This window comes from Trichomycterus rosablanca, chromosome 9 (genome assembly GCF_030014385.1).
Source record: "Trichomycterus rosablanca isolate fTriRos1 chromosome 9, fTriRos1.hap1, whole genome shotgun sequence".
NCBI classification, from domain to species: domain Eukaryota; kingdom Metazoa; phylum Chordata; class Actinopteri; order Siluriformes; family Trichomycteridae; genus Trichomycterus; species Trichomycterus rosablanca.
In genome coordinates this window covers 1,765,894-1,782,289 of record NC_085996.1, presented here as the reverse complement: position 1 = coordinate 1,782,289, position 16,396 = coordinate 1,765,894, and the positions used below count along the sequence as shown (strand labels likewise).

The 16,396-nt window shown below is 40.5% G+C and overlaps 1 protein-coding gene across 1 annotated transcript; it reads left to right on the top strand.

Moving 5' to 3' along the window:
- The first annotated feature begins 3,832 nt into the window (after positions 1 to 3,832).
- On the top strand, positions 3,833 to 14,791 carry LOC134320237 (dynein axonemal heavy chain 8-like). The gene is made up of 19 exons (XM_063001566.1): positions 3,833 to 4,677; positions 4,761 to 4,895; positions 6,777 to 6,861; positions 7,239 to 7,390; positions 7,480 to 7,669; positions 8,218 to 8,381; positions 8,916 to 9,092; positions 9,214 to 9,327; positions 10,150 to 10,257; positions 10,358 to 10,459; positions 10,538 to 10,684; positions 10,771 to 10,968; positions 12,155 to 12,231; positions 12,974 to 13,073; positions 13,160 to 13,279; positions 13,602 to 13,737; positions 13,818 to 14,002; positions 14,101 to 14,181; positions 14,528 to 14,791. Exons 1-19 carry the CDS (start codon positions 4,558 to 4,560, stop codon positions 14,531 to 14,533), a joined length of 2,397 nt encoding a protein of 798 aa, XP_062857636.1. The 5' UTR covers positions 3,833 to 4,557; the 3' UTR covers positions 14,534 to 14,791.
- Positions 14,792 to 16,396: the final 1,605 nt, after the last annotated feature.

Sequence of the window (16,396 nt, the reverse complement as noted above, 5' to 3'; positions counted from 1 at the left end):
TAAACTTTTGTCTAAACCGTAACCCTGCTTCAGGTTTCAGACTCAAACACCACGCATTGTTCAAGCAAGACTGTCGACTTTATTTAAATCCAATGAGCACAGTTTAATCTTCACGTCTAATGAAAAAGAAACAAAAGAAATAAAAGTGGCTCTAAAGTAAAACGAGACCTTCAGGAGAGAGAAGAACGCTGATCAATCACAATGGTGCTGCACTCATTAACGTGGGGTTTGGACCGTCCACCTTATTCACATTAATGTTTAAGAAATTATGGGTTAAAAGCATCCTTTGGCTGTCTTTAAACATTAATTTGTCCAAATGTGGATATATGTGGTGAAAATTGACTGACCAACACTGTACTGAACAAACACACACTTTACACTCTCATACCTGCAGCAATCCACCTTCCGCATGAGCCCGGTGGTTATGAGTGCTGTAAATCCACCTCAACCCTGACCAAGATGATTTGCTTAGTGAAAAGAAAATAAATAAAGTATTTTGAGAGCTGTTATTATTACTTATATGCCACCATTTCAAATGTTTTGTTCGTTTTGTTGTAGTGATAAGTTGGACCTTGACATGGAAACGAATGACAACCCCTGATTAAGTCACTTTAAATTCAAGCTTCCATCCTTGTGGTGTTTCTTGCTGCTTTGACATCTTATTTAAACAATAAAAACTAAACATTTTAGAGCAAAAGTTCCTGCAATGAAAGACACAAGCAGCAAGAATCTGATCAGGTCTGACCTGCCTAGCTGTGCTCATTCAAACTGATGATGCAGGAAAACCCGAGCAAACCTGTATTATATATTAAACACAAAACACATATACATTTATATTTAAATAATGAGAAATCATGTGTTATATACTCACAGTGCTCACAGTCCCAGCAAAGCTCAGGATTCAGAGTGCTGGATCAGCTTTACACTCATACTGAACTACACGGTCTTGCCTGAAAACAGGTGTTTCCACAATCTTCACCCTACCCGTATTCAGACGAACCCGCCCTTGTGCAAATATCACTTTCTTCCGCGTGGTATGAGCCAATCATATCCTCTGCCAGTCCTCCAATCACGGATTAGGAGGCGGGATATTTAGAATACTACCGTACTCGATAGTACTCTTCTCACCGCTCATACACGCACACTAGTTTATTCTGCTTACACACTGTTAGTATAGTAGTATGCATTCTAGATAGACTCTTCTACCCACCACGTAGGGGCATCAGTTAACACATGGACTTTGTATCTCAAAACCTTGACCTGAGATAATATTGAAGTCGTTTTTTTTTTTTTCACTTTAACCAGAACAGATAACTCTAAAAACAGATAAAGGTCAATTTTGTTGCAATTAAAAATAGAAAAAATTCAACCTAGTGTAAATAACCACACACCATGTGTGTATTTTGTCTGTCAGCTCTTAAATCTGTATTTTATTCATTTATTTATTTATTTATTTCATTTTTAATGTTTCTTCTTAGTTGTTGTTTCTTTCTATTCTTTGCCACCCTTGTCTTGTACTGCTATAACAACTTAATTTTCCTAGGAGGATCAATAAAGTCTTATCTTGTCTTAATATTTTAAAGTCGGACGCTCTGTTGGCACGGTGGTAAATCACACCATCCCGCAACTGCTGAAATATGGGGTTAAAATCCCTGTGGTGCTATCAGCCAGTCTGGCATCTATACAGCCACTATTGGCTATGTCTGAGGGCTGGGGTATGCCAAACATCCTACCCATTGGAAGGTGCACGTGTCAGTGCCATATCCTTGTACTGGTGTTGCAACACAAAGTTAAAGCAGGTAAAGCAGGAAAAGGTTGTCAAAATGTGTTGGGTTTACTGACACTACCCTATTTACAACCTAAATACCAAGAAGTAAGAAGTCATATTTAAACATACTGCTATAATTTTTCTCTTTTAGGCAGGGGAAAGAGCGCCCATTGATATAGAATGTAACCAAGCTTTTTTGGCATAAAAAAATGCCTGTATATATGCCTTAAAAGGTCAAAAAAAAAGTTTTCCCTGCACATTGGTTTTAGAAGTTGGAAGGAAATTGATGATTGATTTAGACCACATGTTTAAGCCTGGTAAAAAAAAAAAGCCAGATGTACTATGCATAGGGGACAGTTTCCTCTGGACACTCAGGCTTTCTCCCACTTTCCCAAAACATGTTACTAGGTGGATTGGCTGCCCTAACGTGGCCCTAGGTGTGTGAACGAGTGAATATAAAAGTGTGTAGCCTTGTGATGGATTGGCACTCTGCCTAGGGTCAGTGACAGTGGGGACAGTGGTAGCCTGGTGGGTAGAGCTCTTGGCTATCAACCGAAAGGTTGAAAGTTTGAATCCCAGCTCGGCCATGCAGCCACTGTTGGGCCCTTGAGCAAGCTTCAGGGGGGCCGTACACTGGCTGACCCTGCACAAACAAGCTGGGATGCGCGAAGAAAGAATTTAATTGTACTGTACATATGAATATGTATAAATGACTAATAAAGTTTCGCATTTTAGTGTGTATTCCAGTCATGCCTTACACAGAATTAAGAAAAGAATGTAACTTTTATTTCTGTTATGTTAATTTATCAATCTTTACATTTCTGCATATGTGTCCAGGTTATTATTAATGAGCGACCTATCATAATCGTTTTAATGATTTTGTAAGTGCATTCTGGTTTTATACCAAACATATGCGGATTCCTGGCTGCGTTATCTCATACAGGTTTAATATATAGGATGCCTAACGAGTGCACAATAACATGGTATCTATGGTGTTTTTACACACTAGTTAGTACAGCAGTGTGCGGTTTGGGACGCGACCATTCCTTCGCGCCCTTTCTTCTCACGAGACTCGAAATAACGGTTTTCTACCAGACGGTTCTTCTCTTATCGGTAATTTTCTATCCAAACATTTATAACTTTTATATTTGAAATCGAAATGAAACTGAAATATTAGCCAAAAATTCGAGGGAAATTCATTTTTAAAACGTTATTTTGAAAGGTAAAGTTAAGGTAAGTCCGTTAAAAGGTAAGCTAACGTTAATGACAGTTACTACTGAATCGACCCTGGCTCTGAGCTAGTTAGTAAGTCCTGTTTAATATTCATTTAGATAAATTATTACTTAGACCGTTCGGTATTTATTTTCATTTCATGATTTTGCAATGAACCCGTTTTATACCGGTTAACGGTTTCAAATGATTTACAAATTATTCTTTTTGGTGAGTCGGTTCGTTTTAGTCAATGTGTAAATGAATCGATTCCTCTATGAATTCTCGGTGCAGGTCCTACTGAATCGATTCTTTTACTTACTGATTCCTTCAGAACGAATTTAAATCTATTTATTTATTAGGATTTTAACACACTCTGGTTACATTCATCAGGGGTTTTGCGAGCGGCCGACCGGGGGGGGCGTGGCACTACGAGATTAATACTATGAGCCGGTGGCACACGGGACTGACGGAAGATGTTCCAGGCATCCGCGATTGAGCCGTGGCTCACTGAGGGGAAGGGGGGCGTTTGCTCCGCGCTCTATCAAGGGGAGGGGGCGTGGCCGCGGTAGGGCTTAGCACGCGCTTTCGCGCTCCAACAAGGGGAGGGGGGGCGTGGCAGAAGCAGCGCTCGTCACACGCGTTTGCTCCGCGCTCTATCAAGGGGAGGGGGCGTGGCCGCGGTAGGGCTTAGCACCAAGGGGAGGGGGCGTGGCCGCGGCAGGGCTTAGCACGCGCTCCCAGAAGGGGAGGGGGGGCGTGGCAGAAGCAGCGCTTGTCACACGCGTTTGCTCCGCGCTCTATCAAGGGGAGGGGGCGTGGCCGCGGTAGGGCTTAGCGCCAAGGGGAGGGGGCGTGGCCGCGGTAGGGCTTAGCACGCGCTTACGCGCTCCAACAAGGGGAGTGACAGAAACGGTATTGACTCGTTACACAAGGACAATTTTGTTTCTCCAGTTAACTTGGCACGTCTTTGTACTGTGGGAGGAAACCAGTGTTCCCGGAGGAAACCCACATGGACATGGGGAGAACATGCAAACTGCACACAAAAAGGACCTGGGTATCGACAAATCTGTTATGTAACTAACTACAGTGCACGGGTGCGCAGCAGATCGAGTAGATGTGGCCTAGCAACATGAACTCCGAGGGTCTGGATTCGAATCGCCCCTCCGGCTGCTGACTATGAGAAATTTTGCACGTTCTCCCCAAGTCCACATGGTTTTCTACTGTGTACTGTGGTTTGATAGCACCATCCAAAACATGCAGATGGTGGAATGGCTAATCTAAACTGTACAGTACACACACATTCTAAATTGGGGAGGTTGGGCATTTGTCTGTGTACTATTAAGTAGGGAGGGTCGCCTCAGGAAGAGCATCCAGATCCATTGTGGTGACACATAAATACAGTAGTACAAAACAAAAACTCTTATTGTCTATTAAAAAACACTGACGATCCTTTAAAGTTCATGTCACATCAGTGTTTGTCCTGTTACAGGAAGTGATGTGACTGATTCATTTTATATGGCAGCTTTAAATATCACATAAATTTATATGGATTTAATGCACTTGTGCTTTTGATAGACATGAGTGGAGCTTCGCAGGCAGAAATGGGGGACACGAACCCATCAGAGTCTGTAAAGCGAAGGCCAGGCAGGTATGCTTTGAGCATGCTGGCCATTCACAAATCCACAATGGAGAAACAGGTGAGATGAATTTACATTAAACCATAATGAAAGACCTGTTCTGTAGACGTGAAGCTGACCAGCAGGACTTTGTTAACCTGTAGGCCAGATTCAGACAGGAGAGGGAGGTGAGGAAGGCTAGTCTGACGCCAGCACACCAGTACATGTTTGAAGTCCTGGCTGTTGGGCTTGGCCTGGAAGTTTCAGCGGTAGAAGATTTTATTCTTGATGCCCCATCAGTAAGTTTTACAGCAGATTTATAGGGCTGGGCGATTTTGCAAAAAAAAAAATCTCGATTATTTTAAAATTATACCCGATTGTCGATTATGATTTAGATTTTTTTTTGTTCTTGTATAATGCAATTAAAATAAGACTCAAATTTCTTTTTTTGCATTGTAATTAAAGGCTGCAGAAGTGCAAAAATAGTAACAGCACCACCTATAATAATCCTTTTAAGGGACTCAAACTTTATAACAATAACGATATCACAATAATTAAAACAAAATAGATCTAAATGATCTATATCCTTATCTATCTATATCTAAGAATAGCTCACAAACAACTTTAATTTTAAATGATGTTCAGCAGAACCTCCTTACATTAGGAAAAAAAACTACAAAAAGTCCTTTACAGGTTTCTTAAAAGGAACTCGTACGAGCCTGTACTGTGCTGTTTCCACCACTGAGTGAGTCTGTATCAGTATCTACACTGGGGGGGGGGGGCATCAAGCGATCACTCAACTCAGCTTTGATTTTGTCCTCTTGTGATTTGGGGGGTGGATACAACATTTTAAACATGTAAGGATGTGTAATGTGTCATTTTAGTCCCATAAAACCTTCAAACTGTGTTAACCACTATTATGTGTCGTAGAATGATTCGATTCCATTGAACGGCCCTTTAAGCCAAAATAAAGGAACCGATTCGCGCATTTGGGAGTCATTACATACATACGGCTCTTTAAAAGGAACCGAGACAAAAGATCCGACTCCCTATCGCAGAATTCACTGCAGCAGTTTCCCAGACGCGATTTCTTTACTCAGTAACGGATGTGATTTAAAATGTAGTGAATTACAATTCTTAGTACAAAACATACTTAAGGCTACGAGGCTGCGCGAGCCTTAAGGTCGTCATCTCAGCTACTTCTTTTTGTTCCACGATCCAGATCAAAGCAAAAAGGAGATCGGGCCTTTTTAATTGCGGCCCCAAGATTGTGGAACAGTTTGCCGCTAGAGATTAGGGCTGCATCATCATTGACCTGTTTTAAAACTAAATTAAAAGCTTATTTTTATGCTATGGCCTATGATAATAGTTGAGATTGATGGGTTATGTCGTTGTGTTTGTGTATGTGTGTATATGTATGTGTGTATATGTATGTGTGTACATGTAAATTTGTACTTTTTGTGAAGCACTTTGGGCAGACATTATTGTCTGCAATAGTGCTATATAAATAAAATGAACTGAACTGAACTTAAGTAAAAGTAAAATGACAGGCTGTAAAATCTACTTTAAAAAGTACAAGTACACAAAAAGACCGACTCAATTACAGTAACGCGAGTAAATGTAACTCGTTACTTTCCAGCCAATCCTGATCGCGCTCATCGGCTCCGTATTTTGATTCAGTTCAGCGGTGTTTGATTCAGTGAATCTTAATGAAACTCTTCTGTTTGTGTCTCGTTTTGCCGATCGTGTTTGCGCTCCTTATTTCTGAATCTAACCGTTAGCGTGTATAATCCTTGTTATCTTCCGTTTACTGTTTTGGTTTTCGCTGGTTTTGGACTCCAACTGGTTTTGTACCCTGTTTTTATATGAAACTTTCCCTGATTTATATTCCGCGAGCGTCTGCTCAGTTTCTGCTTCGTGACATGTTGGTATTTTCATTAAAATATAAAGTATGTAAACAATCGCGATTGAAAACGTTCATGCGAATTAACCGAATTAATCGTGAAAATCGCCCAGCCCTAATTTATACAGTGAAAGCAACAGAGGTGGACAAAATAACGGAAACAAACTACAATTAAATGTATTGCTTAGCCAAACAGTGATGCATAACTCAGTTTCTTTCACTTATTTTGCATTTAAAATGCACCACATAACCAGGCCTTTCTGTCTTTTTTTGATAGTTAGCACCGTTTGATGATTTCTTTGCCAAAGGAGGGTCAGAAGTTATTTCATTTGCGTACCAGGAATCAGAGGTTCCAGGAGTAGGTGAGGACATGAAGAGCTGAACGTCTTTATGTTGCTTTTTATCTGTATTAACAGAACAAATTAAAGAATATCCACAAATCAGCTATATTGTTATAACAACAGCATAGTCGTGTCATGCACAGTAATAAACAGCATGTATGTTCTGCTCCCTACGTCTCTTAAACATTGTGTATTAATTCATTTATTTACATACATTTATGTTTTATTATTGACAGGGTGTTGCTGTTATGTATTGATTCAATATTTGTTAAGGAAGCATATTATTATTATTTAAACAGGATTTGGCCAATTAAGGACATTCACTATAATATTACACAAAGGTAATTTCTGCTACTGAACACTCTCTTTTCTCATCCTGTTCATATTAAATGCTGTAGAATGTGGTCGCACTTTTCCTGGCGTGTCGAAGGGAACCAAAATGATGCGACTGTTCCTGGCCGATATGTCCGACACATGCTTTGAAGGACTTTGTTTGTTTTTTCTGAGAACCAACGCGGATGTTGCACTCAACCCAGCGAACATCCACAAGGTGACAAACTGCACTTAGTTAGCACATTGTTATTATTTCTGCAGTGAGCTGTGCTCATTTCAGAGATGCCTGGTCTGTTTTTATTGTAGGAGATTTATCTATCCATGCTCAGCGCCACAGAGGGGATGCTGAAAGGAATAAGAGATTTGTTATCAAATGTGTACATACCAGCAGTTTGTACAACTGAGAACTGGGGGGCTTTAAACCAGTCTAAACATGGAGAGAAAATCAAGCAGAACTTTAGAGATGACCTGTTTCACTTCACGCACTTTCTGGATGGTAAGAGTATGTTTTAAAAATATGTGTTTTTATATCTTCTGTAATTCTAAAAAGGTTATAAACAGTGGTATGTAGGCTGGTTCTGATAAAGAATTAAAAGGCAAATAGAATCCTGACTGGTGTAATTTATGTTTAGATAATGTAAATTAACTGAGGTTATTTCTAGGTTTCTTTTTTTATTGTTTTTATGCATTTTCCCTTTTTCTCCCAACCTAGTCATATCCAGTTCTCTCGATTATATCGCCCCTCCACTGCTGCAGACCTGACCCTGTTTGAGGAGGGCAGTATCTAACACACGCCCCCTCTGACACGTGTGCAGTAGCCAAACGCTTCATCTGCATGAGTCGGGTTCTTTTTGATGTGCCTCTCTGTGATATGCTGTTCCTGGCAGGAAAAAAGAAGCGGTCAGTGACTGCACATGTGTCAGAGGAAGCGCTTGATAGTCTGTGCTTCAGCGTGGGAGTAGTTACAGTCGAGGAATCGGATACGACTAGATTGTGTTTAGACCCCCCCGTGTTTAAGCTGGTCATGTATGATTCATTCTGCAGAGATGCAGCTGAGCATCGAGGGTACCGTTAAACTAACAAAAGCCTCAGAGATCGACTTCTCCAGACTTGTGACCTTTGAGAATATAAAAGCGGCGGCTGAAGACGCGGACATGGTGCGCAGACTCGAGGAGATTTTAATGGGGTGGCACAAGCAGATCGAACAGGTGCGCGCCTTCACATAACAACAGTACAGTCATGTTACCTGTGTAAATTTGCCCTTACAGCACATGTACGACTTTTTAAAGTGTTTCAGTCACATTAGCTTTCAATTTACCATAAATGACCTGTTAAAATTTAAATCACGTCACATGGTTTCTTATCAACAAGGTGTTTAAGCTTCATTTAATTAAAAACAGCTATCAAAATCACAGCAAACATGACAGAACAGGAACATGAAGATGTATACTATAGCTAGAGGTACAATAGCCCCGTCCAGGGTGTTTCTGTGTGCCTTGCGCCCATTGAGAGCTGGGATAGGCTCCAGCACCCCTTGCAAATAAGCAGCTTAGAAACTAGAGATATTCCCTACAGCTTTGGGTAATATTAATGTACCATACTAATGTACCATACATGTTATTTATTAAGTTATTTTAGCACGTCTGACACACTGCCTTGCCACAAATCTATGGTCTTTGTACTGCCACTACATCCTGTCGTGCAGATTTAAAGGTGACCGTGTGAGACCTTTTGGGTTGTAGGTGCTGACAGAAAGGAATCAGATTCGTAGAGAAGATGATGCGTTGGGGCCTTTGACAGAACTCGAACACTGGAAAAGGATGTCTGCAAAGTTCAGCTCCATCATAGAACACATCAAAGGCTCAGAATGTAAAACTGTGGTGAACGTCCTTCATATAAACCGATCAAAGACCATAAAGGTACAAGACATCATAAAAAATATCTGTTTTTTAATGGTGATGTATAATGACGTACAGAGATAGGCATGATATCGTACACCACAGTTTATTGTGGCTCTAATAAAATGGTTTTGTTCTTCAGCTATGGCGGGAGCTAGATAACAGAATAACTGACTGTGCGAACGAGGCTAAGGACAACGTAAAATATCTCTCCAGCCTGGAGAAAATATGTCGGCCTCTTTATAACTCTGATCCAGTAAGTGTACTTTACTCCAACGTGCTCAGAATTAGTGGCTCACTAGGGTAAGTGAATAAAAGAAAATAAGAATTTAATCTTTGTGCTCCTAAGTATATGACCTATATGCACACCCATGAGCCAAAACATTAGGACTACCCGCCATATGTGCTGCCTAAACAGCTCTGACCTGCTCAGACATCTGAAAGAGTCCTGTGGTATCTTATAGCAGGACATTATCAGCTACTCCTTTAACTTCTGTATGTTCTGAGGTGGATCGTTCTCTTGGAGTTTGAGGGTGCCCCAGTTTGACTGCACCCCATGCACATAACCTGGTTAATACAGACATGGTTTAATGAGTTTGCTGAGGGGACTGAAGTGGCTCGCATAAAGCCCTGACCTTAGCACTACTGAACATGCTAGGAAGAAATCAGGAGCACAAATTCCTATAGATATTTTAAGATGTTGTGGAAAGCCTTCCCAGAATTGAGTAGGCTGTGACAGCCTCAGTTTGGGTGGGAACACTATACTTGCACCCATGGTTTTGGTATGGGATGTACTTGTTTTTCACCTCACTCATCATCTTCTCAGTACCATGTACAGGCCAACACTACTCTTGCCTCTATATATTGTTTTTTTAGATTAGAAATGTCTTTTGTATTTATTGTAGGCCTTTTTGTTCTGTGTTGCACCCTGGTCCTGGAGGAACGTTGTTTCTTTTCAATATGTACTTCTCCCTCTAGCGCATGCTGTGTGTCCACATACTTTTGGCTAAATCGCTCTTCCCTAATACTATCACCGTTTATTAGGTTTGTATCACTTCTGTGTTTATATTATTTTTAGGTCACCATGACTAAAAGTATCCGGACTCTCATCACCACCATTTGCATGATACATGATGTGTCAAGATATTACAACACGTCTGAACGAATGTCTACACTTTTTATTAAAGTACGTGCATACTTGTATATTTGATTGGATTGTTTTAGTTACCTGGTGGTTTCATTTGATCATACAGAGAATCCGAAATACTGTGTATACATCATTACAGGTTACTAATCAGATGGTGACCGCCTGCAGAGCTTACCTTACTAATAATGGCACCTCAAGCATTTGGGATCAGGACACACACGATCTCATTAAGAAGATGCAGGTAGGGTGTGGTTTGTTTATTCGGCTCTCCTCGTTTTATATCCAGTTAAACGAATCGTCTGTTATCTTTTTGCAACAGGAGTGTATCTGCCTGTTTGAGGAGTATCGGTCATGCTTCCAAAGTACGAAGAAGCAGAGGCTCGAGACGCAGCCCGGGAAATCATTCGAGGTGTCGGAGATGTACATCTTCCGCAAGTTTGACGATTTCTGCAAGAGGCTCGAGAAGGTGACCAGCCATTTTCACATGACCACGACACCGAGCAGAGCCGTCCTGGTCCATCCCTGAATCCCTGAAGTGTTTTGTGTTTTTAGATAACTCAGATGATCACAGTGATAAAATCGTTCTCGGCCCTCGGCCAGTCAAGAATCGAAGGGCTCGAGGCTCTAGCTGCAAAGTTTCAGAACATCTACATCAACATAAAAAAGAAGGAGTACGACATACTGGCTCAAAGAAGAGAGGTGTTTGAGGTGGACTTTACCGAGTTCATGTCTCACATCAGTAACCTGGAGGTGAGTGGAGTGTTTGACTTAAGAAACATTAAACAGACTAAACTCATTAGTACTTTTTTCCAGTGCCGTTGTTAGTAGTTAAAGTTGGAATGTCTACACTAAGACATCATTTGCTTTTTATAGCAGCGGTCCCAAACCTTTTTTGCACCATATACCGGTTTCATATAAGATATAATTTCACGGGCCAGCGGGCATAATAAAAACACAAAGTGCATAACAATACTACTCACCAATAATGGACACCCCCACCTAGGGGTGATAGGAGGCAATAACACCTGAAGTTTGTTCCTTATGTTCGGTCTAATCCGTAACTTTCACCACTGCAGAAAATCCCGCTTCACAAAGATAGGATGTTAGAAATGGACCCAGTGTTTTACATTTTACATTTTCAGCATTTAGCAGACGCTTTTATCCAAAGCGACTTACACAATGAGCAATTGAGTGTTAAGGGCCTTGCTCAAGGACCCAACAGTGGCAACTTGGTGGTGGCGGGGCTTGAACCGGCAACCTTCTGTTTACTAGTCCAGTACCTTAACCACTGAGCTATCACTGGCCCCAGTGTTGTCATTGCCTTTGTAGCGATCTCTAATTATTTATTCTTTCTGTGCGGCCCGGTAATAAATGACCCGGCCTGTGGCCCAGTGGTTGGGCACCACTGTTCTACAGCATTACAGGTTGGATTTGGCCCGTTCCATTTCACAATTGTGGTATTTCTGATGTACTCACAGTTTAAAAAACTGTTAAATTTCCAAAATAATTTATGTCCGGAGATTCGGGCATTATCATTTTATTTTAGAATCACGTCTCGAGTTATTTTCGTAATATTACGATTATTTCTGTAGTAAGTTCTGGTATGTTCCCAGATTTTGTGCTCTTGTAGCGTTTACAGAAAAGCAGCCTTATATCCTAATGCTTTCAGCTTCATACTTCTTTGTAGGTGTGCTGTTTTATGGATATGTGCCATCCTTCTCCCTCCAAACTGAATGTGCCAACCAAAGAGTTCTATTTGTTGTGTCTGACCAGAGTAGATTATCCTTTCATACGTCATTTATCATTATGATTAATGTAATATAAACGTCTAGCATAATTACAGGATAATTAATTCAGCTGCAGTTTGCACTCTTTTACATGTATACAATTACTTTTACATATATACAATTAAACATATCATTTTTTTTTTCTTCAGCACCAACTTCAAGATTTAATGAGAAAATGTTTCTCCAAGATTTTTTCATCTCAACAAGCCTTAAACCTCCTACAAAGGTGCTCTTTAACATACAGCTATTCAAATCCACATCTTACAGTACAGACAGTGTATCGTATTGGGTTTATAATAGTTAAATCGGGGCTTCAAATGCTTTTGAATTTGCCTTCAACTGGTTAATTGTTTGAAAGTCTGATGAAAAAAATAGAGGAAGGACTGGATCAGAGATCTATACAATCAGGCATTGGCTGATATGATGTAAAAAGTCTTAACCGGTCTTTGTAAGTTTGTTTTATTCACACTGAGTATCAATAAAAAGGACTGACCATTATAGCAGTGGGTGACAGAAACACTCCAGACAGGATGACCAGTTCTCAATTCAGACACCCACATCAGAGAGACTGATTTAGCTGGAAATGTGTGTGAATAATTTGCCAGAAACCGGTCGCTGTAATAAGGCAGTATGACGTATAAAAAGTCACTAAAAACCCAGATTACATTATGGCAGGATAATTAAGTTACACTGGCAGTCTGGTACATTTGTTACTACAAAGTCCGGTTTAGCTCCTGCACGTCTTGCTGATCTCTTTAAGTATTATAGCTGATTTCTATCACTTTGTTCAGAACTATGTTATTGTTATTGTAATTATTATTCATGCAGAACTATTTAATGGTACAGTTTAAGGTGGCAAACAGACTGACCCTAACCCTAACCCTAACCCCCCCCGTGTTATCTTATATCAGCTAATGTTTGACAAAGCAGATCACGTTCAGTCGTTAATGAATGTGTTTGGTTTCTAGGTTTCAGAAACTGAACATGTCGTGTCTGCAGGCAGAAATCTCCACAACCCTCCACCTGATTCTGCAGCACTACGTCACAGAGCTCGAAGCTGTAAACCAGGTCTCTGCTGGTCTAAAGATCTGAGGATCATTGTCACACTAAAAGAACAACAGAATTAACATTAACTCCTGTGTTTATATGTGTAGCACTATCAGACCTACAGAGAAGATCCTCCCATAGGCAGAAACATGCCTCCAGTGGCGGGCAGGATTGTCTGGGTCAGGCAGCTGTTCAGCAAAATACAGGAACCCATCAGTTACATTGAGGTGCACACAGACTTTATGAACGCTCCTTGTTTTTAAAGGAACATTTCATATTGTGCTACACTGCTTTCATAAGCCTCCCTGACTCACTGTTTCATTTATTTATACAATCACTATGATTTGTTGCTAGTGAAAGGTCCTGCAAAATAATCTAATGCTAATAATTCAGTATAATTAAAACAAAATAGCTCAATCATTTAATAAGAATTGTTAGTAGAAGTCCCAGTAAATGTGTATTTGGAACAGTTCAGTTTTATGTAATAATTAAAAAACATTTTCACCATATACACCAAGTACTTACACATGCTGTATAAACAATATGCAGAAAAACTCAGAGGTCCTGTCCACATCTGAGGGGCAGGATGTTGTGCAGCTGTACAACAGGTCTGCAGCGGTGTTTGTGGAGTTTGAGATTCTTTACTATACAGCCTGGATGAACAGGTTCCCACAGTTGGAATATGGCAAGTATCTTAAGCGTTTCTGTTACATTTGAACCCTAAAGGAATGATGGAAAACACTCATGATTTTACCTCTTTTACAGCCCTGTATGAAACCCTGCTTGTTCGCGACCCAGAATCAAAGAAACTGCTGGTGAACAGTTCTACAATAAACGAGACATTACGAGAGATTAAATGCTTGATTAAACTGGGATTGAAGGTTCCCGAGAAGGCTCTGTATATGTTTAGGACAGAGAAACACCTAAAGACAACACAATTCAGATTAGAGGTGGGAAAAAATGAGCTTTCAGTTCATTCACTTTACAACAAACCTGCTAATCACAGTGAACTGTGTGTGTGTGTGTGTGTTTGGTTTGTGATGTGTAGACGTTTATCAGCAGTTATGAGGATACGCTTGAGGAAATTCCTGCTATGTTTTACAGTCTGATGATATCAAAAATAAAAAAGGTATGATATTCTTCTCACTGGCTTTTATATCTGATAAATTATTAAATAGAATATATCAACATGTAAATATGAATTAATGCCAGATCAGTGTTTTTCGAACCCTGGGTGGGTCGTGAATCAGACAAAGTGGGTCGCAGAGAAATGGAGGCTTTATATTACATCTTGTAAATCACAGTGAGACCAGATACAGTAAATAGCATTCTTTGTGTTGCCTGGGTTGTGTAAAAAATCATGGACAAAATGAATTTGGGTTGCTTAAAACCCTGGTCTAGATTAAGTGTCTTATCACAGTGTGCATCAGCTGGGTCTCCCTTAAATTTCTTCCATGGCTTGTTTCACACTGTAGGTCTGATTGCTTCAGAGTAAAGCAGAATACACAACAGCAGTAAGGGCCTGGGCTTGATTCCCCTAGGTCTAGGGTCCTTTCTGTGTGGGGTTTGCATGTTCTCCCTGTGTCCAAGTCCAAGGACATGCAGTCAGGTTAACTGGAGCTACTAATAATTGCCCTAATTGTGTGTGTGTGTCTGTCTGGGGTGTTTTCAGCATTTTGCCTGGTGAATCAGACCCACTGCAGCCCTGACCAGGATAAGGCAGTGGTAAAACAGAGAATGAATGATTATATTATCTAATGCAGTTGCTCTGTGTACCAGGTGGACTCTGTGCTTCGTCAAGGCTTGGTGTTTCTCAGCTGGTCGTCTCTCATCCTGGACACATTTTTCAATGATCTTGATGCTGCCATGGCTGAGCTGCAGCATGTTCTAAAGAAGGTACATTCTGAGTGTGTATGTGAGAACAATAGTGACATGATTAACAGTATCTTCTAACTGCATGTAACATGTTCAGGTGACAGATCTTTGCGAGATTCGCATTGAAGGTGTTTTACACAACATCTCCGAGACTGTCCTCATCACCCTGCCAGAGGACAGAGCCTCATCTCTACAGGACCTGATTACCACCAACGAGGTAACGTCATGTTACCCCCAGCATTCGGGATGCTTAAGAATACTTTATGATGAAGTAACATTTAAATCTGATACAGGCTCAGACTAAGCTGTGGGCTCAGACTCTCAACCAAAAGAGCAGCCACGTAGAGGAGGCAGTGAAGGAACTGACTTTAATCTTCAGTGCTATTTATGAGCCAAAAGAAAGCAAAGACCCGGCTGAGAAACCTAAAGGTATTTTGATTAGATTGATCTGAACAGGCCTTGCAAACGTTTCTATATAAACAGAAGTAACGAAAATGATGCTGTTTTGTATTTGTAGGACACAAACGTGTTGCATTCTCAGAAGATCTGGGCTCATCAAACGATAAAGACAGGTTCAAGGCAGAAGCCCGTGAAGCTGATAAAGACGAAGACTTTAAAAACGTAAATGCTGGGTCCACTATTTGTCAGCTAAAATAAATACTTCACCTATAGTTAAGATTAATCTATAACTAAAATACTGCCTGTAAAACAAACTGATATATATATGTATATATGTATATAATATATATAGACCTTCTAGTTAGAGCTTCCCATGTTCTACATAAATCAAGGACGGTGTTAAATAAGTACAGGATGTCAATTTATCACATGGCTTCAGCTACCCATCTCCCTTTAAGACATATCCAATCATGCCACTGTAGATGCTTGCCTGCCTGGTAGCACCTCTGAGTTTCGAACCCCTGATCTCAGCAATAGTAGGCCAAAGTAAATGACCACTGCTCCACCTAATATTTGTTATACCAATGCACCAAGTGAAATGTTAACCACTAATACCCTGAAGCCACCGTATTACTGTCTCACACACAAAACCTTTAGCTGTAAATGGTAAGCAACACAGTGATGTGCATCGTGTACTCATACTTCCCGTGGAGCATCAGACACAACAGTAACACTTCTGCATCGCTTTCACTAGCAATCTGGTTTCTGCTTAGCAAACAGCATTCTCTTCTTATTATTATTTTTATTTTTATTATCACAAGTAGTTCACAGTTCCAACAAGGAGCTGGCAAATCTGATCCAACAGAGGTGCTAGCAAATCTGTAAGTGTGAAACTGTAATAAAAAGAAACATCTCCACCTGGAACAAATGAAAGTTCAACCAGGCGCAGGTGACTGTCTGTTACGCGGAAACAATGGCAACCATCTGCACCTCCATGCCTTCTCTCCCGACCAGATTTGGAAAGGCAGAAAGACATTATTCTGTAATCGAGCCACACCGTCAATCTCCAC